This window comes from Macaca mulatta, chromosome 17, assembly GCF_049350105.2.
Source record: "Macaca mulatta isolate MMU2019108-1 chromosome 17, T2T-MMU8v2.0, whole genome shotgun sequence".
NCBI lineage: Eukaryota > Metazoa > Chordata > Mammalia > Primates > Cercopithecidae > Macaca > Macaca mulatta.
This window is the reverse complement of record NC_133422.1, coordinates 108,102,783-108,126,667: the sequence shown is the minus strand read 5'-3', so window position 1 is coordinate 108,126,667 and position 23,885 is coordinate 108,102,783. Positions and strand designations below refer to the sequence as shown.

At 56.5% G+C, this 23,885-nt stretch overlaps 2 protein-coding genes across 5 annotated transcripts in view; both read left to right on the top strand.

The window, feature by feature from the left end:
- RASA3 (RAS p21 protein activator 3) overlaps positions 1–3,619 on the top strand; it is a 133,550-nt gene extending 129,931 nt beyond the window's left edge. For all 4 annotated transcript variants that reach the window (XM_015121528.3, XM_077974113.1, XM_015121529.3 and 1 more), the window contains exons 23-24: positions 612–795; positions 2,012–3,619. In XM_015121528.3, coding sequence (XP_014977014.2) covers positions 612–795; positions 2,012–2,087 — 260 coding nt within the window. In that variant the 3' untranslated portion in view covers positions 2,088–3,619. The remainder of the gene's footprint in view (positions 1–611; positions 796–2,011) is intronic.
- A 3,679-nt stretch (positions 3,620–7,298) lies between these two features.
- On the top strand, positions 7,299–21,635 carry C17H13orf46 (chromosome 17 C13orf46 homolog). Its single transcript, XM_015121533.3, has 8 exons — positions 7,299–7,617; positions 10,380–10,431; positions 11,968–12,133; positions 12,214–12,261; positions 13,343–13,390; positions 15,206–15,273; positions 21,274–21,389; positions 21,503–21,635. Exons 1-7 carry the CDS (start codon positions 7,428–7,430, stop codon positions 21,338–21,340), a joined length of 639 nt encoding a protein of 212 aa, XP_014977019.1. The 5' UTR covers positions 7,299–7,427; the 3' UTR covers positions 21,341–21,389; positions 21,503–21,635.
- Positions 21,636–23,885: the final 2,250 nt, after the last annotated feature.

Below are 23,885 nucleotides of genomic sequence, written 5' to 3'. Positions count from 1 at the left end.
TCTTCTGGGTTACAGCCCGCCAGCGTCTCATCGTGTCCTCACGTGTGGAAGGGGCGAGCCAGCTTCCTCGGCGTCTTTTATAGGGGCGCCCGTCCCCTGCCCAAGGGTTCCACCGTCACGCCTCGTCCTCTCCCAAGGGCCTCACCTCCAGACGCCACCCCTTGAGGGTTAGGATTTCAACCCATGGATCTGGGGGCACATTCATTCCATCGAGATGGGCACAGCTGCAGGGCATTGGTGCTGGCTCTGGGCGTGTGTGGCCAGGCGCTGTGAGCAGTGAGGCAGAGACGTGCCCGGTTCAGGTGTTCGGACTCAGGTGGCACAGGGCCCTGCCCCGGCTCCGGGCTTCCACGACTGTCCGCTGGGGACAAGGCCCCAGAATGGCCTTCAGCGGGAGTGATGTGGTCCGATTAGGAAGGTGGCCTGCCCACGGGAATCGTTTCTGTGTCCGTCTGCGTTTACGAGTGGCGGCCAGCCCTTTCTGGAGGAGCTTGGGTTGGAAGGACGTGTGCTGTGGGTGGGGCCTGCAGTGATGCAGCTGTGTAGAGACGGGGCCAGTGGCCACTGGACCCTGGGCTCCTGGCCTGCGCTGACCCCTCCGTCCTCCACAGAGGCCTGTGGGAGCAAATCCGTGTACGACGGCCCGGAGCAGGAGGAGTATTCGACGTTCGTCATTGACGACCCCCAGGAGACTTACAAGACACTGAAGCAGGTCATCGCTGGCGTCGGGGCTTTGGAGCAGGAGCACGCCCAGTATAAGAGGGACAAGTTCAAGAAGACGAAATATGGAAGCCAGTGAGTGCCGCTCCCGTGCCTGCCCTGGACGGCCAGCGTGGTGGGCGGGAGGGTCAGTGGGGGTGGGGCTGCAGGGAACTCCTGGGTGAGGCCGCCTGTGCACAGGTGTCCACCTCATGAGGAGAATCCAGTTGCACCTGGCTGGCACCTGGCGGTGGTCAGTGGACATGGCCCAGCGCTGCTGGTCCCTCCTTCGGAGCAGGTGCTGCCTTTGCTCTCCAGGACCCCAGCCAGTGTCCGGGGTGCCTCCCTCACCTGCTGCCTCCCAGCCTCTCTGCTATGCTGGCCTCACGTGCTCTGGCAGTCTCTAGGCCCGGGCCTTGTTCTGCCTTGGTTGAGCGGCACACCCTCTGCCATCTCTCCAGGCCACCCATGGTGTCCAGGAGTAGGGTCAGCTCTGGACGAAACCCACTCTAGTCTCATGAGGCAGGTGCGGTGACGTTGAGTACGTTCAGCCTAGTCACAGGCTGCAGGCTACGTGGTGCTTAGCTAAGCTCCACTTCCCCTCACTCCATGGGACAGAGGGTTGTAAGACCCTCCTGAATTGCTGGAAGATTAACTTAAACTATGTAAAGTGCTAACTGGCTCTCGGCCTGGAGTGAGCAGGTGTGTCTGTGTCACTCCATCCAGTGGGTGCCCAGGGCCCACCGTGGCAGAACCCACCACACAGGCTTGTTCAGGGGTGGGGAAGCCCAAGCGCCCTGTGCAGCTGTACAACCTCCTTCTCACTTCCACCTTCCTGCTCGCTCCTCTCTTCTGTCCTCCCTCCCTTCCATCCTCCCTCTCTCCTCCTCAACCCTTCTCCTTCTCCTCCCTCCCTCCCTCCCTTCTTAACCCTTCCTTCCACCATGCGGGTCCGGTCTGGGAAGGGCAGTGGTGAGGCTCCACACGTGAGCAGTCACTGCAGTGCAGATGTCCACATTCTGCACACGTGCCACGGAGTCTCCGTGTTCCACGTCTGCGCATGTATATGTGCTACACACGTGCTGCAGGGAGAGACGTGCACATGCACTTCCACGCCTGCCCCCTGTGCACACATCAGAGGCTCCACAAGTGCCTCCGGGGCACTGTGGTCCCTTTGGCTCCTCTGCGATTCTGTTTTGTGTGGATTGCAGGCGAGTGGTCACATTTAGGAACAGGAGAAGCTCCCGCAGCCATGGGTGAGCGCCAGGCAGCGGGGGCTGTGCCTCATTCCCTCCCCCGTCCCCCTTTTCAGGGAGCACCCCATCGGAGACAAGAGCTTCCAGAACTACATCCGGCAGCAGTCCGAGACTTCCACTCATTCCATTTAAAGTCTGCGGGACGCGCCCCGTGGCGCCAGTGAGCTGCCCGTGCAGAGCCGCAGCCTTTGGGAGGGAGAAGAGAAGGAAAAGCAGAGCCAGCACATGAGACGCAGCCGCCCGGCCCATGGACAAGTGGCGCTGGGGCTTCCCTCTCCAGAACCGCCGCCACCGCCGCCACCCCCTGCAGAAAGCCCACGTGACCTGGTGGACTGTGTCGTCCTTCGGTTCTGTGCTTTTGGCTCTTCGTTTGTGGGGTTCTGGGGATCAGCTGAAGGATCAGGAAGTGGGGGCTGTGCTCTAGCCGCAGCCGGCCTCAGGGAGCCGTGGCCCGTCCAGTCGGCTGTGACCTGCACCTCCGGCCGTGTGTGCGTCTGTCTCACGTGCACGTCTGTCTTGCGTGCACGGTGCGTGTGGCACTGGGCTCTGTGGCTCTGTGCCCGGGGGGCCTGCTGGCCCCGTCTTGGCTTTCGGCTTCATCACATCAGGACGTTCAGAGCATTACTCTCCCACTGTGCCTGCTGTCCAGGCGGCGTGGGAGGCGGCCTCCGTGTTCACTTTTGAGGTTCGTTTGATTCCTGGCTGAAGAGTCAGTTTTGTGGCTGGGAGGTGCAGAACTACACAGAAATCCCAGTCTGAGGATGTCCTTGGTGCTTGGGGGATACGGGTTCTGTCCAGAGAGTCCCTTGGAGGGAAAAGTGTGGGCGCCAGCTTCTCCAGGTATCTGCTGGGCCCACAGTTGAAGCCCCCATTGTTTTGCTGTTCAATGGGGTTTAAAATCAGAATTAACATTTGCCACCCCCCGGTGGAAGTTTGAAGATTTTTAAAACAGAAATGTGCATTTTTCAAGCTGTTTTTCTTTATGTTTTTTAAGGACCATTTTTAATTAGCTCTTTGATACAAAGTAACTCAGAACGTCAAAACCTATACCCACTAAAGGGAAGGCTGCCGGGAAGGCAGATGGAACAGGAATGGAGCCTGTCTCAGGAAGGCCAGCTGCAGGTCCTCAAGAAAATCAAAGAAGGGAAGAAATTCTGAGTTTGAGGTACAGGGGCTTCAGGGGTGAGACGTCCCTCCAGGGCCCGTGGCCAGTACTGCACCTGCATCATGACCCCTAGATGCTGTGCAGGGCATGGGCGGGGCTGCTGTTTTACTGGGGAGGGGAGCATCCTAAAAATGGGGTCCAGGCAGACTCCTCCAGACCTCACACCGCCGAGGAGGCCTTTGCCACAGAGCGTCCTCCCGGGATGCAGACGGCAGGTGTGTGGGAAGCGCCGTTTGAATACACAGCACGACGTGTCCTTGTACTGACTTCTCCCGGTTCTTGTTTGAAAATACTGTAGTTCAGACTCTTAATCTCCATGGCAGATATGAACTTTGTTGTCACAAAACTAGTGGAGGAAAATGTAAAAATAGACTTTTGGACACACAGCTGTTGGGGCTGCAATTTTTACCTTGGATTTATAACTTAACGTTTCTGTTTATAAAATACTAGTGATTTGCAATGTATTTTACTGGCCAATTAAAACAGATGTTTTATTCTTTCTGAGGACTGGCTTGGTTTTCCAGGGGTACCCACTGGGAATTGCACATGTGGGCATTGGTGGGGGTACAGGGAGGAAGGTGGCATCTGGGGAGCAGGATGACATTGCTGATGCCAGGCGACGTCCCTGGTGACGGGTGACGCTGCTCTGACAGGTGGCAGTGCCCTGATGACAGGTCACATTGCTGATGCCAAGTGACCTCTCTGGTGACAGGCAGCGCCGCTCTGACACGTGACAGGGGACGTCGCTGGTGACACCCCAATGACAGGCTCCGATGACAGGTGACATTGCTGGTGACAGTTGACGTCTCTGGTGATGGACGGCGCTGCTCTGACAGTGGCATTCACCTGTGTTGCCTCGGGTGGGAGTCTGGCCCCGTGATACCCTCAGGAAGGGTGTGGGGTCACACCGTGCTGAGGGCTGAGGGTCGAGTGCCGCCAACGGCCGTGGGGTGCGGCTGGAGATGGTGTCCACTCAGGGAGTGCTGGGCAGACAGACCAGCCTGGGCTGCCATCTCCAGGAATGCGGAGGGTGTGGTGACTTGGAGGCCCTGGGAGGAAAGAACGGACTGCCCCTCCAGGCAGGTGGCTGCTGTACCTCCAGGCAGGAGAGGGTTAAGGGGGACTCTGGGTGAAGACTCCATGGCTAGGGACAGCTGCTGCATTTCCTCACTTCTCTATTCCTTTCCTTGCTCCATTTGAATTTCTCTTTTTTGGTAATTTTATTGTGAGTCAGCTCTGGGATAAGAAAAATGAAGAGGTGTGGCTTTGGGGACACCAAGCCAGGCCTTTCTCCCAGGGAAGGGTGAGGCCTCCTCAGCCCGTGGTGAGGTGTGGGGTCTGCCCCGGTCCGGGAGTGCTGTGGGTGGTGGACGAACCCTGCAGGTGGCGGCAACCTCCCCGGGAGGCCAGCGGCCCTGCTGGAGCCACACTTCCCGGCAGGGCTTCAGGCAGTGTTGGGAGCCAGGGGGCTCCTGTCACACTCTGGGCACAGCTGTGCTGGGGTCCACCCAGGAGGGCCAAGGTCAGCCCCTCCAAGAGGAAGTAGAAGGGTGAGGAGCATGAAGCCCCAGGGAACGTGGAGAATGGAGCCCCTCCCGGAACAGCCAGGAGGGTCCCACGGGGCCGTGGGAGGTGGGAGTGTATAGGGGCCGGAAGCCCCTCCGCGTCTCCCACTGATACGGTTCGACTGTGTCCCCACCCAAACCTCATCTTGAATCGGGGCTCCCTTAATTCCCATGTGTCGTGGGCGGGACCCCGTGGGAGGTGATGGAATCTGTGTGGTGGGAGGTGATTGAATCTGTTTTGTGGGAGAGCCCCACGGGAGGTGATTGAATCTGTGTGGTGGGCGGGACCTGGTGGGAGGTGATTGAATCTGTGTGGTGGGCGGGACCTGGTGGGAGGTGATTGAATCTGTGTGGTGGGCGGGACCTGGTGGGAGGTGATTGAATCTGTGTGGTGGGCGGGACCTGGTGGGAGGTGATTGAATCTGTGTGGTGGGCGGGACCTGGTGGGAGGTGACTGAATCTGTGTGGTGGGCGGGACCCGGTGGGAGGTGATTGAATCTGTTTTGTGGGCGGGACCCGGTGGGAGGTGATTGAATCTGTGTGGTGGGCGGGACCTGGTGGGAGGTGATTGAATCTGTGTGGTGGGCGGGACCCGGTGGGAGGTGACTGAATCTGTGTGGTGGGCGGGACCCGGTGGGAGGTGATTGAATCTGTGTGGTGGGCGGGACCCCCTGGGAGGTGATTGAATCTGTGTGGTGGGCTGGACCTGGTGGGAGGTGATTGAATCTGTGTGGTGGGCGGGACCTGGTGGGAAGTGATTGAATCTGTGTGGTGGGCGGGACCCCCTGGGAGGTGACTGAATCTGTGTGGTGGGCGGGACCCCCTGGGAGGTGACTGAATCTGTGTGGTGGGCGGGACCCCCTGGGAGGTGACTGAATCTGTTTTGTGGGAGGGGCCCAGGGGGAGATGACAGAATCATGGGGTGGTCTCCCCCATACTGTTCTCGTGGTGGTGAAGAAGTCGGAGATCCGATGTAAACGTTTTATAAGGGGTTTCCCCATTCGCTTGATTTTCATTCTCTCCTGCTGCTGCCATGTAAGAGGTGCCTTTGCCTTCCCCAGCCACGTGGAACCGAATCCATTCAACCTCTTCTTCATAAATTGCCCAGTCTCGGGTATGTCTTTATCAGCAGCACGAGTACTGACTGATGCACCCACCAAGAGACGGCAGGTGGCTTTGCAGAGACCCCAGGGACACCCATTTGCTCTTGTTGCTCCAGACGACCCAGCACTTGTTGGAGAGAGACAGCAGCCTCCGCTCCCATCCTGGCAGCATCCGTGGGACTCCCGACATCAGAGCGTCCAGAGCAGGTGCCTCTGAGGAACCGTCCCAGGAGGCCAGGCAGTGCCAGAGTGTGCGTGAGGCCAGGGCTCCCACCCTGCACCCACCACTTATCCAGAGAGCTGAGGCCTCCTGGGCGCTGAGCGGCTCTGGGCTCTTCAAGAGACGAGACCGGAAGGAGGGGAGCCTGCGGCCTGGGGGTCACACCTGCTTCCCCCTGACGCTGAGGAGCCCCGGGCACAGGAAGCGGGTCCTGGGGGGCGCCCAAATAAGCCACGCCCTTGTAAGGGTTGTTTTGAGCTGAAGCAGCCGTCCATGAGGGTAAGAGCGCTGCTTTTTCTGGCTCTGGAGAGCGTCTTCCCCGTGGGGTGTTCCTCCTCTTTCGGGAAGGAAAGGCCATTCCCAGCCACACAGGCCGTGCTGGAGTGCGCATGCCTTCCTCCAGCTCATCTGCCGATTTTAATTCTCGGGCCCAACCGAAAAACACCGAGAGGTAAAACGTTGCCTCCCCACCCACCGTGGTCTGGAGGCTGGAGGAGATTTTCTGTTCGACTCAGTACAGGCTGAGCTCTGTCCCGACAAATCCCTGTGCTGGAGCTGTGACCCCGTGACCCTCAGGACCCCAGGGTGTGGCTGCGCTTGGGCGTGGAGCTGTAGAGATTGTGAAGGTAAAGCGAGGCCGTGCGCGTGGCCCTGACTCCGGGTGGCCAGCGTCCTCATGAGAAGGGGAGACGGGGACACAGCACACAGGACGACCACATGAGGACATGGAATATCGAGGACGCAGCTCACAGGACGACCACGTGAGGACATGGAATATCGAGGACGCAGCACACAGGACGACCACGTGAGGACACAGAATATGTCCTCTTCGCGCCAAGGGGAGAGCCTGGGGGAGCCAGCGCTGTGAGACACTTTGCCCCTGGCACCAGAGGGAATGGGCTCCCACTGTTTAAGCCGCCCGCCTGAGCAAACCCACACGGACTACCCGGCAAGGCCTCGCCAGAGCCCGGGCCACAGCAGGGTTTCGTCCTGGTGCCGTGTGGCTGGGGGGAGGCGCGGGGCCGGCAGCGTTTGCACCACACCACTGCCCGCAGGGCTGCCTTTGTCTTCCTGAGTTATCTGTGTCCCGTTTGCCCTGATAGGGAGAGACTCAAACACCCCGTCACAGAGGGAGACCCGCGTCTGTGCTGCAGGCAGCCTTGTTAGGGCCTGGTGCCGGTTCCCCACCCTCCCTGGTGGAGAGACCAGATGTGAAAACACAGAACCCGCCCCAGCCCCGGCCTGCACAGAAAGCCGCCCTGTGCTGCCTGGGACCAGCCGATCTTTGGCCTCTGACCTTCCAGTGATGTCACAGCAGCCCCCTGGCAACAGCGCACCCAGCACCTCCTGACTACTCCCTGCAGGACGGCTGGGTGTGAGGGTGGCAGCCTTGCGCTCAGGCCGAGGCTGGGCTGGAGGATGGAGAAGGACACGGGGAACACACACAGGAGGCACCGGCCCGGCCCCAGGGTCCTGCCCTCAGGAGTGGCCCTCGGGCACCTCAAGGCGGCCTTCGAGGCCTCTGAACTTCAGCGGAGCAGGAGTCTGGAAGGCCTGCAGCTCAAGGGGGACCCTCCCAGCCACCCTAGGAAGCCTCGCAAGGAGCCAGGTAGGGGCTGTGGGGCCGCGGGGAGCGGGTGGACGGCACAGCTGCTCCACCAGGCCCTGAACCCAAAGTACCCACGTCAGGGCCCAGCCAGTTAGAAAGTCACTTCCCAAGGTTAGGGACGCACCGAGACAGCCCCAGGAGGTCTGACAACGTGTGTCCAAGGCAGGGCACAGCCCGGTGTCATACATTTTAGGGGGACGTGGGGCATTAATCAGTCCCTGTGAAGGGTACGCTGGTTCTGTCCAGAAAGGGACAGCCCGAGGCAGGAGGGGCTCCCAGGTGGTAGGTAGAGGAGACACAGAACTGCATTCTTCTGGGTCTCGAGCAGCCTTTCACTGAACACACAGTTTACGCGTGAGGGGTTAGCGGGAGAGTCCCTCGTACCCTAGTCCGGCTCAGTGACTGCAGTTTTACATAAGCAGCCTGGAGGAAGTCGTCAGACACGCTTGTCTCAGGCGAGCAGAGGGAGGACGGTGATCTCCGTCCCCGATCAGCTGCCCGTCTGCATTCCCCGTGTGAAACTCCACAGAACTGCTTGGGGCAGAGCTCGTGAGGCTCGTAGGGCATTTCCTCCTGGGTGAATGACGAGGTGGCCTGTGGCCGTTTATCTCTGCGGCTCTTATTTAGGAAGAGGATGGGAGGCAGGTTTGCCTGACACATCCCAGCCTGACTCTTCCCCTTAGCTCAGTGATTTGGAGCCCGAGATTCGTTTTCCTTCCACAGGCAGCAGGGACCGGGCCGGGCCTCCTGCCTCCCACTGCCCTGTGCTCAGAACACTAAGGGTGGAAGAGGGGACCATTCCAGGTCCACACCTGTAACCCACCCAGGGCTGCCGGGAAGGCCTTGCACTGCTGGGGCGGAGCTGTGGGGCTCCAGCCGGGCACAGCCAAGGGCGAAAGGGGTGAGAGGAGGGCAGGCCCGGGACCCTCATGGGCCTCCGAAGCCAGCCAATGCCTGGAGAGAGGACCATGGCCAGGCCCCCCATTTGCAAGGAGGCCCTGGGTCCCTGCCGGGAGCCTCGGACCTCGCCCACCAGTGAGGAACCTGCGTAGCCGGTGTTTGACACGGATGGCTTCTAGACCACGAAACGCATAGGCTGCATCTGTGTCAGTCCACGCTCGCCACTCAGATGTTTCCAGGTGTGCCGAACGGACAGTGGCCTGGGGATGGTGCTAGAGTCACCCCCTCACACCTTGAATACCGGCCCAGAGCACAGGGCTGAGGTGCTGACACGGAGGTGCGAGCAGGCGTCCCCTCCCCTCCCCTCCCCTCCCCTCCCGCGGCCTCAGCAGCTCTGCCTCCCCTTCGCAAAGGTGGCCACGGGGCCGTGGAAGTGAAACAGCCCAGTAGGACTCAGGGTTTGCTCAAGCCCTGGAGACAATTGTAAGAAGTAATGATGTAAAAATATGTGTTCTCTGAGTTTAAAAATCCAAAGATGTGCTGTGTGGGGGTGTGAGCAGTCAGGAGGCTGCACCCCACCTCCCTCCCCGCAGGGTTCCCTCAAGATGTGTAAAGTTCTCAAAAGAATAAGTTACGCCAAGGCTGCTTAGCGGGAATTTAAGTAGGGGCAGGGAGCAGGTCTCGAACAGTGCTGCCCGGTGCCACCGCAGTGTGGACTTAGAGTCCGGGGTTGGACGGAGGGAGGGACCGAGCCCCATCGTGGCTGACATTTCCCTCAACACCTGCTGGATTTGCCCAAAACCGCATGATGGGAGGAGCCGCAGCAGGGAGACCGGGCTTCTGTGGGGCTGCTTGTCCTGTCCGGCAAAGACGTCCACCCTGCAGAGCCTCCCCCAGGCACCAGCACCCTCGGGGTCTGAGACCACGGCCCAGGAGCGCGTCTCCCGGGAGCTTGGTGGCTGCCCCCAGGCCACTGAGATTCTGCCGGAGAAAAGCAGGAGGCATTTCCAGCCCTGTGACCCCAGGAGATGGGCCCGGCCTTGCTGACCACCGGTAGAGTCAGATGTTCAGCTCCTTGCCCCGCACAGACTTGGTGGGCTTGATGACATGCACAGTGCCACGTGCACCCACAGGTGCCTGGATGTGTGAGACGCCGCGTCCACATCACAGGGAGGCCTCCGGGATGCGGGAGAGGTGGGGTGGCCGACTTCACGGGGGGCCAGTGGGGGCAGAGGGTGTGTCTGGGCCTGGGCCATGCGGAGCACAGGAGACCAGCGCTCACGGAGGGCAGCCCAGAGGCATAAAGTGGTCCCGAGAAAAGACTACTAGAAACACCCAGCGATGCGCCTCGGGGAGCCCGGAGAACCTGGAGATTGGTGGATTTTCCTGGACAAGCCAAGAGGGGTGTCAGGTCCCATCTGTCCGTGAGAGGAAGCCTGGGTGGAGGGTGGTAGCCACATGGGCAGGTCTTGGGGTCTTCTCCCACCCTCATGCTCAGCTACCTCCAGCCAGCTGCGCTAGGACAAAGAGGAATGGCAAGAGGTCCCGGAGCCTCTTGCGTTTACTGTAAGGCAGCTGGCCACGCCTCGCCCTGAGCCCTGCAGGGAGAAGGTGGAGCCGGGGGTGGGCTGAGCTGCTGGGACTGAGCCAGGCTCAAGGCCCCGGCACCAGGCTGTGGAAAGTGCTGGTAGCAAATACAGGAGGGGCTGGGCTTGGGCACGGGTGGGGGAGAAACTCAGGTTAGCCGTAGCCACGGCTGAGAGTTGAGCTCTGCCGTGGGTGGCTGTGGGCGGCTCTGGGCAGGTCCTGAGCTCCGGTAGCTGTGGTGTGATGGTGCTGACGGCTCTGTCCTTCCTCCCCAGAGTCCGAAGATCAAGGAAAAGACCCAAGCAGTAGCGGGGAAGATGCCAGCTGGTAAGTGGCCTGTCTGGCGCTGGCCTGGGTGAAGGCGGAGCTGGGAAAAGTGAGGCGGACATGGGAGAGGGTGGGGTGTGGGGGTGGCACCCAGGCATCAAGGTAGACACTTAGAAGGGGACCGAGGGAGCCCTGGGTCCTGAGAAGACCCCGCCCAGGGCCTGGATGGGAGGGCTGGGAAATCCTCCTTATTTTGAGAGAGAATTCAGGGTGGGAACGGGGCCCACCTGTAGGGGGTGGTGTCCTCAGGACTCGGGCCCTGACCTGAGGGTCACAGCTGCGTCCCTGTCAGTAGACACCCCTTGGCCCTCTGGGGAAGGAGGCGTCGTCTCGCTGGTGGACTGCTGGGCCAACCCTGGATGTAAACAACTCGAGTGACCCTTTAGGGAGGGGGCGTGGGGCCCTGGACGGCACAACCTCACTTCGTACCGCCGAGTTCTTGCCTCCTTGCACCTCGTGTCCCGTCCCGCCCCAGCTCTGGTTCTCCCACCCACTCACCCTCTTGCCATCAAACAAGACTTAAAAGCCCTTGAATTCCTCAAGAATTTGTCTCAGATCTAACAAAGTCGATTTGCCAGCACCATGGACAAGGCACGGGCCAAGTCTGCCTTCTTTACAAGTGGCTCCCGTAGAGTGGAGACCAAGGAAGGCGTCCAGTCGCCAAAGTGGCCAAAGGTGCAGTCAGTTGGTGAGAGTGAGTGTTCGTGCGTTAGAGCAATGTGTGAGGCGTCCGGAGCCTCCCACCCTGTGGAGCTCAGGGAAGCTGATGGCCTTGGTGAGGGCAGCTGATGTGGGAAGACCACACACTTTTAGGGTGGCACAGCTGAAAGTGTCTGCTCACGTTGGCCAAGTCAACACCCTTAGCCAAGTCAACAGCATTGCAGATGGTGGCAGAGCCCGTCATCCTCACGTTGGCCAAATCAATACCCTTGGCCAAGTCAACACCATTGCAGATGGTGGCAGAGCCCATCATCCTCACGTTGGCCAAGTCAATACCCTTGGCCAAGTCAACACCATTGCAGATGGTGGCAGAGCCCGTCATCCTCACTGCCTGTTGCATTCCTCTTGCCCCTGGCCACACACCACAGCAGACCACAGAAGGGGTTACCAGGTTGGTGTGAGTAACTGCAGGGCCAGCCACGGACCCCCCAGCCTGCTGGCTGGCACGGCCCATTTGGTATCCACATGGAGTGAGCTGTGGATCTGCCACAGGATGGCTGCATCTTCTCACCAGATTTTGGTTCTTTGAGCAAGGTTAGAGGTTGGCTGTAAGTAAATTGGTTCCCAGTCCAGACCCTGGCAGTACAGGGTGAGTTTTTCAGCCGAGATGGGTCAGCAGAGGGAGCCAGGAAGGCCAGGCTGGGGGGCCCTTCAGAGCCAGAACCCTGTGCCGGGTCAGGGCCCCTCATAGGCGCCCACGGACCCCAGGGGCACCAGCCTAGAGCCCAGGGAGACAGCCCCGGAGGAGACCAGGAGCTGCCTGCAGCTGTCTGCCATGACACCTCTTCCAAACCACTTTCCCTGCTCCTCCTGCAGTCAGGAAAACCTAGCACAAGACAAGAAGGAAAGCTTCTGCACCCTTGGGAAGCTGGGTCATGAGAGTGGAAAACGGGACCCAGAGAGGGAGAAGAGCAACTCGGAGGCCAGCACGCAGGAGGCACGGGAAGGCGAGCACGCGGACGGAGGCTCGCAGGAGGCCAAGGTCGGGCCACGCCGAGGAGCGGTGCATTTTTTACCTCTTGTCTTGGAGCCCAGCCTTCACTTACCTCTCTGGTCTTACAGGAACAGGAGGCGGAGTCCATAAAGCTAAATGACCTTCAGGAAAAAGAGGCAAGAGCTTTCCCCTTTAGTAATAGAAGTAAGATGGGAGGCCTGTCCAAGTAGGAGTTCTGCTGGAGCCTGGGCCTGCCCAGGACCGTGGCCTGGAGGTCAGCTCAGCAGGCGCCAGGCTGGGAAGCTGGACTAGGCCCCGCTGTCTCCCTAGAGAGGCTTGGGGCCAAGCTCTGAGACTCTGCCCGATCCCAGGGCAGCCTGACCCCCACTTGCCAAACGTGCCGTCACTAAAGGTGTATGAGGCCCTGAGAGGAGGTACCCTCAGCTTGACCTTGGCCCAGAAAAACCCCAGAGCCCCAGGCTTGATGTGCTGTCCAGGAACACGTTGTGCTGTGGGGATTGTCATGCGGCCCTGCATGGAGGAAGGTGGCTTTTGTTCTCCCTCCAAGCTGTGTGGTGGGGATGGGAACACGGCTGGACATGCTGCTTGCCAGGCGGGCCTTGGTTTCATTCCCGGGCTCTTGGGAAGTCCTTCACCTGCCCCCACACACTGCCCTTGGAGTTGACTCAAGTGCTCCCATCGGGTACACATTCTGGGCTGGTCCAGGTGCCCAGTTAGAGGCCTTGGGGCAGCAAAACCCTGAGCCACTGAAGCCATTTGCATCCCGGGCGGGTCTCCTGCTCCTTGGTGCGGGTGTGGCCCACAGGCAGGCTGTGGGGGCAGCAGTGCTGCCTTGTCGAATAGGGCTGGGGTGGGAGCAGTCGGGCTCCCTAGCTCTGGGCAGTGCCCCATCTCCTGGAGGCCCCAGTTCTCAGAGGATGAGGTTGGAGGAAACCCTCTGGGGTCTCAGGGCCCTGATGGGAGGTGATTAGGGAGGGGTGAGAAAGCCGTATCCCCCCTCCATCTCTACTGCCAGAGCTGGCCATGGACACCTCACAGTCCACACTGCCATCAGCTCTGCCCAGCATCCCAGGAGCCCTCATTCAGCATTGCCAGGATCTGGGGGCCTGATGGTCATCACCAGGGTCTGCCCCAGCTGCCCCAAGGGCCAGGAGCCACTGTTCCTCCCAGGGAATCAGTGTTCCTCTCCAGCTCACCCAAGCCTGCCATCCACGCCTCTCTCGTTTCCATTTGCAGAAAGCATCTGTGTTTGTGGAGATTGACCTGGGAGACCACGCTGAGGAGGTAAGAACGGAAACCCCCAAGACAAGCAGAGCCCAAGCCGTCAGGAAAGGGCCTGGCAGGGCCAGCCTTGGAGGCTTTTCTGGGAACTTGCCCCACAATAGGCGTGTGCTGGACGGGGAGGCAGAGACCTGGGGCCAGCAGCTCCAGAAGAGCTCTCTGGTGTTGAGGATTGGTCTAGCCTCTTCCTTACCCTCCCACACTCCAACTCACACACACTTCGGCACTATCAGAGACTCTAGGGCTTGGGTTAACCCTCAAGGTGCCCATGGGTCCTCACAACCTCTTGTGAGATCACGTTGGGGTGGTGAAAAGGGCACAGACCTGGAAGCTCAGAGACCGGGCTTTGGTAGATGTGTGGTTCTGTCAGTAAATGCTCCAAACAACTCATCATATTTCCCTGTGCCTCAGTTGTCTCCTCTATTAAGTAGGAATCATATTAGTACCTGCATCCCAGGGTTGTTTGGGAAAGCTCTCAGAGCAGTGCCTCATACCCAGGAAAGCTTCAGTATGGAGTATCATCATCATCACCACCATTACTATCATCACCATCAACACCATCATTATCATAGCACAACCATCACCATCATCATCATCATCATCACCATCAACATCATCCCCAAAGACATCATCACCATCATCATTAATATCACCATCATTATCACATCACCACCATCATTCCCATCACCAGCATCATCGCCACCATCATTATCATGACCGTCATCACCACCACCATCATCATCATCACCGTTGTCATCACCATCACCACTATCACTATCACCATCATCATGAACATTATAATCATCATCATCATCACCATCACCATCATTAATATCACCATCATTATCACATCACCACCATCATTCCCATCACCAGCATCATCATCACCATCACTATCATGACTGTCATCAACACCACCATCATCACTATCACCATCACCACTATCACTATCACCATCATCACCATCACCATTATCACCATCATCACCTTAACCATCATCCCCACCATTATAATCACCATCATCATCATCATCACCATCATCATTATTACAACCATTGCCAGCATCATCACCATCATCACCATCATCACTATCACTATCACCATCGTCACCACCATTATAATCACCATCACCATCATCACCTTCACCATCATCACCACCATTATCACCATCATCATCATCACTCATCACCACCATTATAATCACCATCATCATTATCACCATCGTCACCACTGTTATAGTCACCAGTATCATCACCACCACCATCATCATCCTTATCTATAACAGGAAGAGGCTGACTTAATGACCTGTCTGGTCCCTTCCAACACTAATATCTGGGGTATGTTCCTCCATTTATTTGCTGTGGTGAACAGTCATCATTTTGGAAGTTTCTTGAAGTTCTTTCTTGGCAAGTTTAAGCTCCTTCCTGGGGGTCAGTTATTTTCCAGACTGCACCTTCTCTCCCTTTTGCCCTCAGAGCATGCCACAAAGCAGAGAGAGCTGGTGATTAACCCCCAACAAGGCTATTCTTGGGGCACATGAGTTCTAAGGACTCAAGGAGGGCCAGCCAGTGGCACAGTTGGGCTGACAGGCCAGACCTGGTCTTCAGTGCCGGAGCCTGGCCTCATCAAGGGTGCAGTTCCTTGGTCAGGTTCCCCTAACTGGAAATGTTCAGACAATAGACAGCCCTGTCTGATGGCAGGTCATCCAGGCCCAGGCAGCCTCTGTGCCCTGGCATGATCCTCCAGCAGGTCCACAGGCTATACCTCAGTGCCCGTGGCTGACACCTCCCATCCCTTAAACGTCTCCACTCCCCACAGGTGGTCACTGATGCCAAGAAGGAAGAGAAGCCGTCCCAGATGGATGTGGGAGATCTGTCAGAAGACGAGTGAGTGATGCTTGTGGGCTCACACTAGGTGGGGGTAGGAGGACTTTTGCCCCATCATGGTTTCTGATGTGCCCACCATGCCTTGTGTGTGGTGGGCAGAGCCGAGCCCAGGCGGTACCCCCTTCTCCCTGGGTGCTGCTGAGGCTCAGCATCTACCGAGCCTGAGGGGCTGAGGGCAGGCAACAGGACATCGGACCTTGGAAAGGCTCAGGGATAAGCTTCATGATGCCCCACCTCACCCCATAACCAGGCTGTGTCTCCTACCCGTCAGCCAGGAAAAGGACCTGATGAGAGGGGGCAGAGGAGGGAGAGGAGGGAGGAGGGAGCGGGGAGAGGTGATAAGTGCATGGTACTGGCTTCTCCTGTTTAGGTTTTAGCTGCAGACTTGGGTCCTGCAGGTGGTGGGAAGCTGTGCATACATGCTGGTGTCACAGCCAAGCCGGCTGCTCTCACAACGAGCCTCAGGCCCTGGGGCCGGGGCAGCCCTCGAAGAGATGACCCGTGTCCCCAGGCTGGATGCTGTGTAGGTCCAGGGAAGCCCCAAGACTTCCTGAGGCCCCGAGGCCCTCAGCCATGAAGAGGGGTGTGGGGAGGGAAGACATGTCTGGCCCATTGAACGGGGCCATGTGCCTATAGTGTTTTATTTTAAACAACACACAAAAATACAAAAAGCAATTGTCCAAATGCCTACCACTCAGAACTAACAGTTTATGAGTATCTTGATTTATTACAGGTTTTTTTAAAAGGATGAATTGTTCTATTGGCTTTGTAAAACAGTCACATGATACTAAATCTTCTTTCAGCCTATAATCCCAGCACTTTGGGAGGCCGAGGTGGGCAGATCACGAGGTCAGGAGATCGAGACCATCCTGGCTAACACGGTGAAACCCTGTGTCTACCAAAATACAAAAAATTAGCCAGGCGTGGTGGTGGGCGCCTGTAGTTCCAGCTTCTTGGGAGGCTGAGGCAGGAGAATCGCTTGAACCCAGGAGGCAGAGGTTGCAGTGAACCGAGATCGTGCCACCGCACTCCAGCCTGGGTGACAAGAGTGAGACTTCATCTGAATAAATAAATAAATAAAAGAAATAAGAACCCATAGGGATTGGACACTCACCAAAACAAGATGTTACGAAGAAAATTTAAAAACTTTTAACATTTGGCCGGGTGTGGAGGCTCACACCTGTAATCCCAGCCCTTTGGGAGGCCAAGGCGGGTGGATCGCTCCTGCCCAGGAAAGCCGAGAGCCCTCAGCCATGGCTATAATGAATGGGCGTCAGCTCACATGCACACTTCTGTGTTCGTTGGAAAATGCTTTGGCAGGCTCCATCTATCTCTCTTTTTTTTTCTTTTTTTTCTTTTTTTTGAGACAGAGTCTCGCTCTGTCACCCAGGATGGAGTGCAATGGTGCGATCTCAGCTCACTGCAAGCTCTGCCTCCCAGGTTCATGCCATTCTCCTGCCTCAGCCTCCCGAGTAGCTGGGACTACAGGCACCCGCTACCTCGCCCGGCTAATTTTTTTGTATTTTTAGTAGTCGGGGTTTCACCATGTTAGCCAGGATGGTCTCGAACTCCTGACCTCGTGATCTGCCCGCCTCAGCCTCCCAATGTGCTGGGATTACAGGCGTGAACCACCATGCCTAGCCTCCATCTCTTTTTTAATTAGCATGATCTGGATTTTCTTTTTCCTAGTGTTGCCTTTTCCTGTACCCACCCAACACAATACATCTCCAGGACTGTTAGAGGGAATCTACAGATCACGCAGAGCACTGCACACTCCACAGCATCACAGTAACTACAGATTGGAAAAAAACTTGACAACCAGTCTACAAAACTGGAACCACTTTTGTATATTATTTAATTAATTGTGCTCTTAATATTTCCCACCTTTTTGTACCCCTATTTATTAGAGTCCTTTCCACAAAAAGCAGTTTTGGACCAGAGTTGATTATAAATGTTTTTAGAGAATAATTCAGAACAATGACTACAGATGCAAAACCTTAGAACAGCCACGGTTAAAATTTGATGAAAGCTTCTAACCAACAAGAAAATAGTTATTTCTATTACACATAACATTGTAAGAAAACAACCAAAATCATGACAGACAGTGTCACATCAGGACTGCCAGGCTTCTATAAATTTTACATAATCTTTAGAACATTCACATGGATAACAGGCCCATACAAATATAATTTACAATTGGACATTATCAAAATTATGATTGATATTATATTAATATAAATGTATGTAATTTTTAGAACATTTATATCAATAACATGTTCACAATTATAACTGAAAGAAGGTTTAGTATCATTTATCATTTGATGATGCTACCCATACAGTTTTACCAAATCGAATTGTTTAATCTGAAAAGACTTTATGTAGGATTTTGATTCTGTGGAAACCTGCGAAAGATGTCAAAAGGTTCAAAACAATAAAAACAGAATTACGGATCATTTAAAAATAATAGTCACTCATTTAACCAGAGTGATTATCAAAAGACCTCACAGGCAATTCAGAAAGTTACATTGCTATAAAACCATAACTCTTTTAAAGCCCAGTTGTCTTAAGTAATCAAAATTTAATAAAGATAATGGAGAAATTATCTTGATAAAATATTTGTTTTTTAAGCCAGTTACCAAAAGGTACAGAAAAACCTGCAGTGTGATTGCCTCTCCTTGAGGGAAGCCCATGCAGGTAACCTGGAAGTCAGATCTGATGAGAAGGGCACTGGAACCTCGCCAGATACAGGAAAAGCATCTCCAGGGCTGTTGGTGTGCACTTGATTACAGAGGACAGTAAATAAGGAAACTAGTGGGGAACTATTTGGGGAACACACAGCTCTTGGTAACAGCATGAGAAGTTTTCTGATTATGTTGAACAATTCAGATGTAGCGAGAAAAGCCAAGTGTATAAATTGAAGCTGCACTTAAGGAAAACGTTGCTTAAACAGCAGAGGTAGAGCTGGAGGAAAAAGTTGCAGGACTTGACAAAAAATTTGAAGGAGAAAGTTGTTATCCCAGGCCTTCTTAAGGGGAGAAAGAGCTGAGACAGCCACACACGACCTGCAAACCACATGTTGCAAGGGACAGCAGAAGCTGAGTTTCTGAGATGTAGATCTGAGCAGTTTTAAAAGAAATGATTTCAGAGTTAAAAAAACCTCTTGCAATTTCATTAAGAGCAAACCAGTACTTTAAGGAAACTTTGTGGTGACATAGGGGACCAATCTTTAGTTTTGTATTAATGTATATTTAATATCATAGCAATCTTTTTTTTTTTTTTTTTTTTTTTTTTTTTGAGATAGCGTCTCGCTCTGTCACCCAGGCTGGAGTGCAGTGGCGCCATCTCCACTCACTGCAAGCTCCACCTCCCAGGTTCATGCCATTCTGCTGCCTCACCCTCCCGAGTAGCTGAGACTACAGGCGCCTGCTACCACGTCTGGCTTATTTGTGTGTGTGTGTGTTTTTAGTAGAGATGAGGTTTCACCATGTTAGCCAGGATGGTCTTGATCTCCTGACCTCGTGATCTGCCTGCCTCGGCCTCCCAAACTGCTGGGATTACAGGCGTGAGCCACCGTGCCTGGCCCAAAGTTCAATCTTTAGAAAGACATATAAATAATTCCCTTTTAATCACAGCCAACTTACACACATAATTCTTTTCATAAATTATCTTTTCATAAACCTTATCATTACTTTTACAGATCATTCTGACATGCTTGGACTTTCTGCTGTGTCCTACACATCTTTTTAAAATAGCCAGTCATTTTACTTCAGGATAAAAAGAGAGAGAACTTGGACAAGTCCACATGTTAACTCTATCCTGGCAGATTGCCATTTGAGCTCCGAATTTTCCTTGATATAATTTGCTCATTGGTTTAAAATAAGCAAAAGAATGGGCCAGTGACAGCCTTAGAAAGCCTGGTATGCCTTAATGTTTGAGAACACCATTTTTGGCCATTTCTTCATTAAATCTCCTTTCATGAACCCCTCCCATCTAGAAGGGCTCTGTGTGTCACACGCCTGCCGGGCACTGACTGGAGGTTGTTCATCCAGTGCCTGTTGTTTGACTTTGCCATGATTTATTTCCCACTGGGAGTCAGATTAAAAGGGGAAGCACCTGCTCAACCTGGCCAATCAGACAGCCTCACACATTCTACCCAATCAGACAACCTCACACATTCTACCCAATCAGACAACCTCACACATTCTACCCAATCAGCCTCACACATCCATTTCTTCTTAGAATCTTTTCCTTTTCTTCTTTTTTGAGATGGAGTCTCACTCTGTCACCCAGGCTGGAGTGTAGTGGTGTGTTCCCAGCTCACTGCAACCTCCACCCCCTGGGCTAAAGTGATTCTCCTGCCTCAGCCTTCCAAGTAGCTGGGGCCACAAGCGCCCCCATGCCCAGTTAATTTCTTATTTTAGTAGAGATGGGGATCTCCCTGTGTTGGCCAGGCTGGTCTTTAACTTCTGAGCTCGAGTGATCCACCTGCCTCAACCTCCCAAGTGCTGGGACTATAAGCATGAGTCACAGCACCTGGCCCCTAGTATCTTTTAACTAGGAGAATTTTTCTCCTTAACAAATGAGAAGCCTCCATCAAGGAGTGGGAGTGGTGGCTGAAGAAACTCAGGGCTGTCAGCCAAGCAGGAGGTCTGAGCCCTAGCACAGCCCCAGGAGGACCCAGGAGAGACCCAGGGGGACCCGGAAGAGACCCAGGAGAGACCCTAAGAGGATCTCATAGAGACCCCAGGAGAAACCCCAGAGGACCCAGGAGAGACCCCACCATGTGCAGCTGTGCAGGGGCCAGAGAGCCCAAGGGCCTGTGCTGGGGCCAAGGTGCCAGGTCCCTGCAGTGTCCCAGGCAGCCCTGGGCAGCCTGCCAGGAGTCCCTTCATGGGCACCATGATTGCCAATTAAGGAAGAAAAATCAAGCTTCTCAAGAGTTTGTTTTACATGGAAGTCTTAGTGAGGACTGTGCACTGAGGCCGTCACCTGCAAGCTGTCTGTCCACTGCCCCACGCCATGTTTCTGTTCACGGTTCCCGGACAGGCGGCGGGGGCTGGGCGCTTGCAGAATCACATCAAGGTTTGAGTGCGAGAGCATGTTTGGCTGTAGATTACAGAGGGGTAATCACGAACCGCAGCAGATGTCGTGTGCAGGAAAAGGCACAGACCCAGGTCACTGATCTTTTAAGAATGTAGTGGCTCCAGGCGGAGATGGAGGCAGGGCCCATGTACTCTGTGCTGTTTTGTCTTCAGGCATCCTTCTGGAGACCCGCATGTCCTCTGAGCCATGGTTCAAGCAGAAACCGGCAAACTGGGCTTCTCGTCCGCCACTCACCACAGCCCCTGAGGGCTTGATGGAATGGGGTGCATGCAGAGATGCAGGGGAGACCCCCAGTGTGCTTGATGAAAGGGGGTGCATGCAGAGATGCAGGGGAGACCCCCCTGCGGTTGATGAAAGGGGGTGCATGTGGAGCGCAGGGGAGACCCCCCAGTGCGCTTGATGAAAGAGGGTGCATGTGGAGTGCAGGGGAGACCCCCAGTGCGCTTGATGAAAGGGGGTGCATGTGGAGTGCAGGGGAGACCCCCAGTGCGCTTGATGAAAGGGGGTGCATGTGGAGTGCAGGGGAGACCCCCAGTGCACTTGATGAAAGGGGGTGCATGCAGAGTGCAGGGGAGACCCATCTGCGCTTGATGAAAGGGGGTGCATACAGAATGCAGGGGAGACCCCCAGTGTGCTTGATGAAAGCAGGTGCATGCGGAGTGCAGGGGAGACCCGCCTGCGGTTGATGAAAGGGGGTGCATGCAGAGTGCAGGGGAGACCCATCTGCGCTTGATGAAAGGGGGTGCATGCGGAGTGCAGGGGAGACCCCCAGTGTGCTTGATGAAAGGGGGTGCATGCGGAGTGCAGGGGAGACCTCCAGTGCGCTTCGGGGTGCCTGTGGCCACAGTGCCGGCCCAGGACCGTTTCTCACCCACCTGCCCTCCTCTTGGCCTGCAGGATGCAGACCAGCTGGGTGTGCTGCATCCCGTACTCCAGCAGGAAGAGGGAGAAGGAGAGCGCCTAGTGCCCCGACAGGGTGCTCAGAGCTTGACGAAGAAGAGGAAGGAGGCGGGGTGCGGAGGGGCTGGGGCACCGGTCAGAGGGTGGTCGGGCCACCTACGTGCCGCCCAAGAGCTTTCTCTGCCAGGCACTGAGGTTCCTGTTTTCTTCTTGTGGGACTGGCCAGGCCTGGAAGGAGTGAGCTCACAGACCACGCCTTTGGACTAAAGATCCTGCCAGCCCTGACCAACGCTGGGGCGCTGATGACCACACCAGGTGTGAGCCACGCCCGAAACCCACTGCCCACTGGGTGAGTGATGATGTGACCTTAAGAACACAGAATAAATGACGGGAAGAGACTCTTCCTCTCCACCAGCCGGAGGGGCTCTAGCCCTTCCTGCCCTGGCCTCTTGCTCAGTGGCTTGCTGGGTGGGGACAGAGGCCCCTGGGGCACAGCAGGGGAGGCTCAGCCCTTTGTGGGCCTCGTGGGAGCTGCAGCTCCTGGAAGCACCCCCACCAGGCAGGGGTGAGAGGTGCAGGGCAGGATGGAGCGTCTGCTGTGTGGCCAAAGTCCCTGCAGGAGCCAGGAGCACAGTGGATGCAGCTGAGCCCCGGCTGTGACTACGAGAGCAACAGAGACTGGGGTGCTGGCACTAGGATCTGTCCCTGGAGGGGAGCCACATGCTCCCCACTCAGAGGAGGAGATGGAGTCTTCCCAGGGGGTGTGGGGGCTCCAGGACATGCCTGCAAGACGAGTTGCACCAGAACCCACCCAGAGCTCTGTCGTTCAGACACACGCATGCACATTCATATGTACACGACACATACATGCTCGCACATACCACACGCATGCACAGGAGGCACAGGCAGGTGACCTGCAGCATCTCTGATCCGGGTGCCTCTAAGGCCTCAGAGGCCACAGGCAGAGATGCTGTGTGCACTGTCTATCCCCATGGAGACACATGGGGGCCGTCCCTGTGGTGCAGACGAGAACGCGAAGGCTCACGGAGGGTGAGCTCTGCCCATCGCTCAGCCAGGGAGGGAGGGGCCCCTTTCAGGGAGCCGCATGCCACTCAGAGCTTGTCCCCTGGGTACTTCGCTCTGATCAAAGTGGGGCACCATCCAGGTTGAAGAGAGAAAGGGGATCCCCGAAGCCAGCACCCACCCTTGACTGGAAGACACCACAGACGATAAGTGCCCACCAGCCCCAGTGTCACCGTGTCCCAGACAACTGGAAAGGGGCCCTGGACCAGCTGTCCTGGTGGGTGCAGCCCTGCGGTCCACCTGGTAAAGCGAAGCCTCCACATGGCATCACGGGGCTGAAGAAGCCAGACAGCTGCGGTCTGTCCCCCGTGAGGCGAGGGTCGCTGCCATCCTGGCTGCCAGGCAGTTGGGTGTGACTCAGTTGTGGCCTCTGACTGTGCCAACCAAAAAGGCACCCAGAGAAGCTTCCGGAAAGATGGTTGGTTTGTCCCCTCGGTGGGGCAGGAGGTGGCAGCTCTGCTGGGTGGCTCCCAGCACCCTCCCCACCACAGAGCAGGCATCGGCGTGAGTCCGTCCACCTGTGTATTCGTCCTGTGGCCACGTGTGGCTGGCCTCATTCTGGGTATGTCGGTGGTGGTCGCCTCTAGGACAGGGAGGTCCCACGGCTCTTCAGACACAGGAGCTTGGTGGTGGCTTAGCTGTTAGAATATGAGCCTTCCAGAGTCAGACACGCCTTTGACTTCTGTTGGGCTCTGAACTGATTTTCTCAAACCCGGGGTAATTCTGTTCCTTCACTGGTGAGGTGGGGGTCACGGCGGATGGGGAAAGAGCTGATCCGGGCCAGCACTGGGGTGGGAGGGGCTGACTCCCGGGACCCCGGAGTGGTGATTGTTGCCATGGGAGGAAAGTTCCATGTGCTGCTCCCCCGAGCCTTGATTCTGGGCACTCCAGGGCAGCCAGGCCTGGCTCACATCTTCCTGCCCACAGGGAGATTCCCGTGGAGCAGGCACACGCCCTGTGGGATGTGAGTGGTCACCTGGCTTGGGCCCCAACTCCTATCAGAGAAGCGGGCAGGTCCCGAGCGAGCTGTTCGGGGCACTCAGCAGCCACACACCCAAGGAATGGGGCTGCCTTGTGCCAGGCCGGGGGTCTGGGGAAGGGCTCAGTGGGCGCTGAGCTCAGAGTGTCCTGGCAGCAGCAGTCAGCGTCCAGGATGGTCAGTGGTGAGGCCAAGCCCCGTCTTAGTGGAGGGGACGAGGTTGGGCTTTGGAGACTGGGGAGCAGGAGACATCCCTGAGGAAACACATCTACAGGCACAGAGCCGGAGAACAGCTCCTGCCATGTGGTCGATGCTGCTGAGGCCGAGGGCTGCCTCTGCCCAGCCGTCCCGCCCAGCATGGGCGTGTTCCGCTGCTGCCCAGCCGGTTGGGCTGAGAGGCTCGGGCAGCAGTGCTGGCGTCGGTGGAGTGGACCAGGCAGGGGCCCAGGGCAGGAACCCTCTGCAGATGTGCAGCCCTGAGCCCGGCAAGTCAGCTGCAGTGACATCCAGGGAGGGGTGGAAGCCCAGACTCCCCCTAGAAGGACAC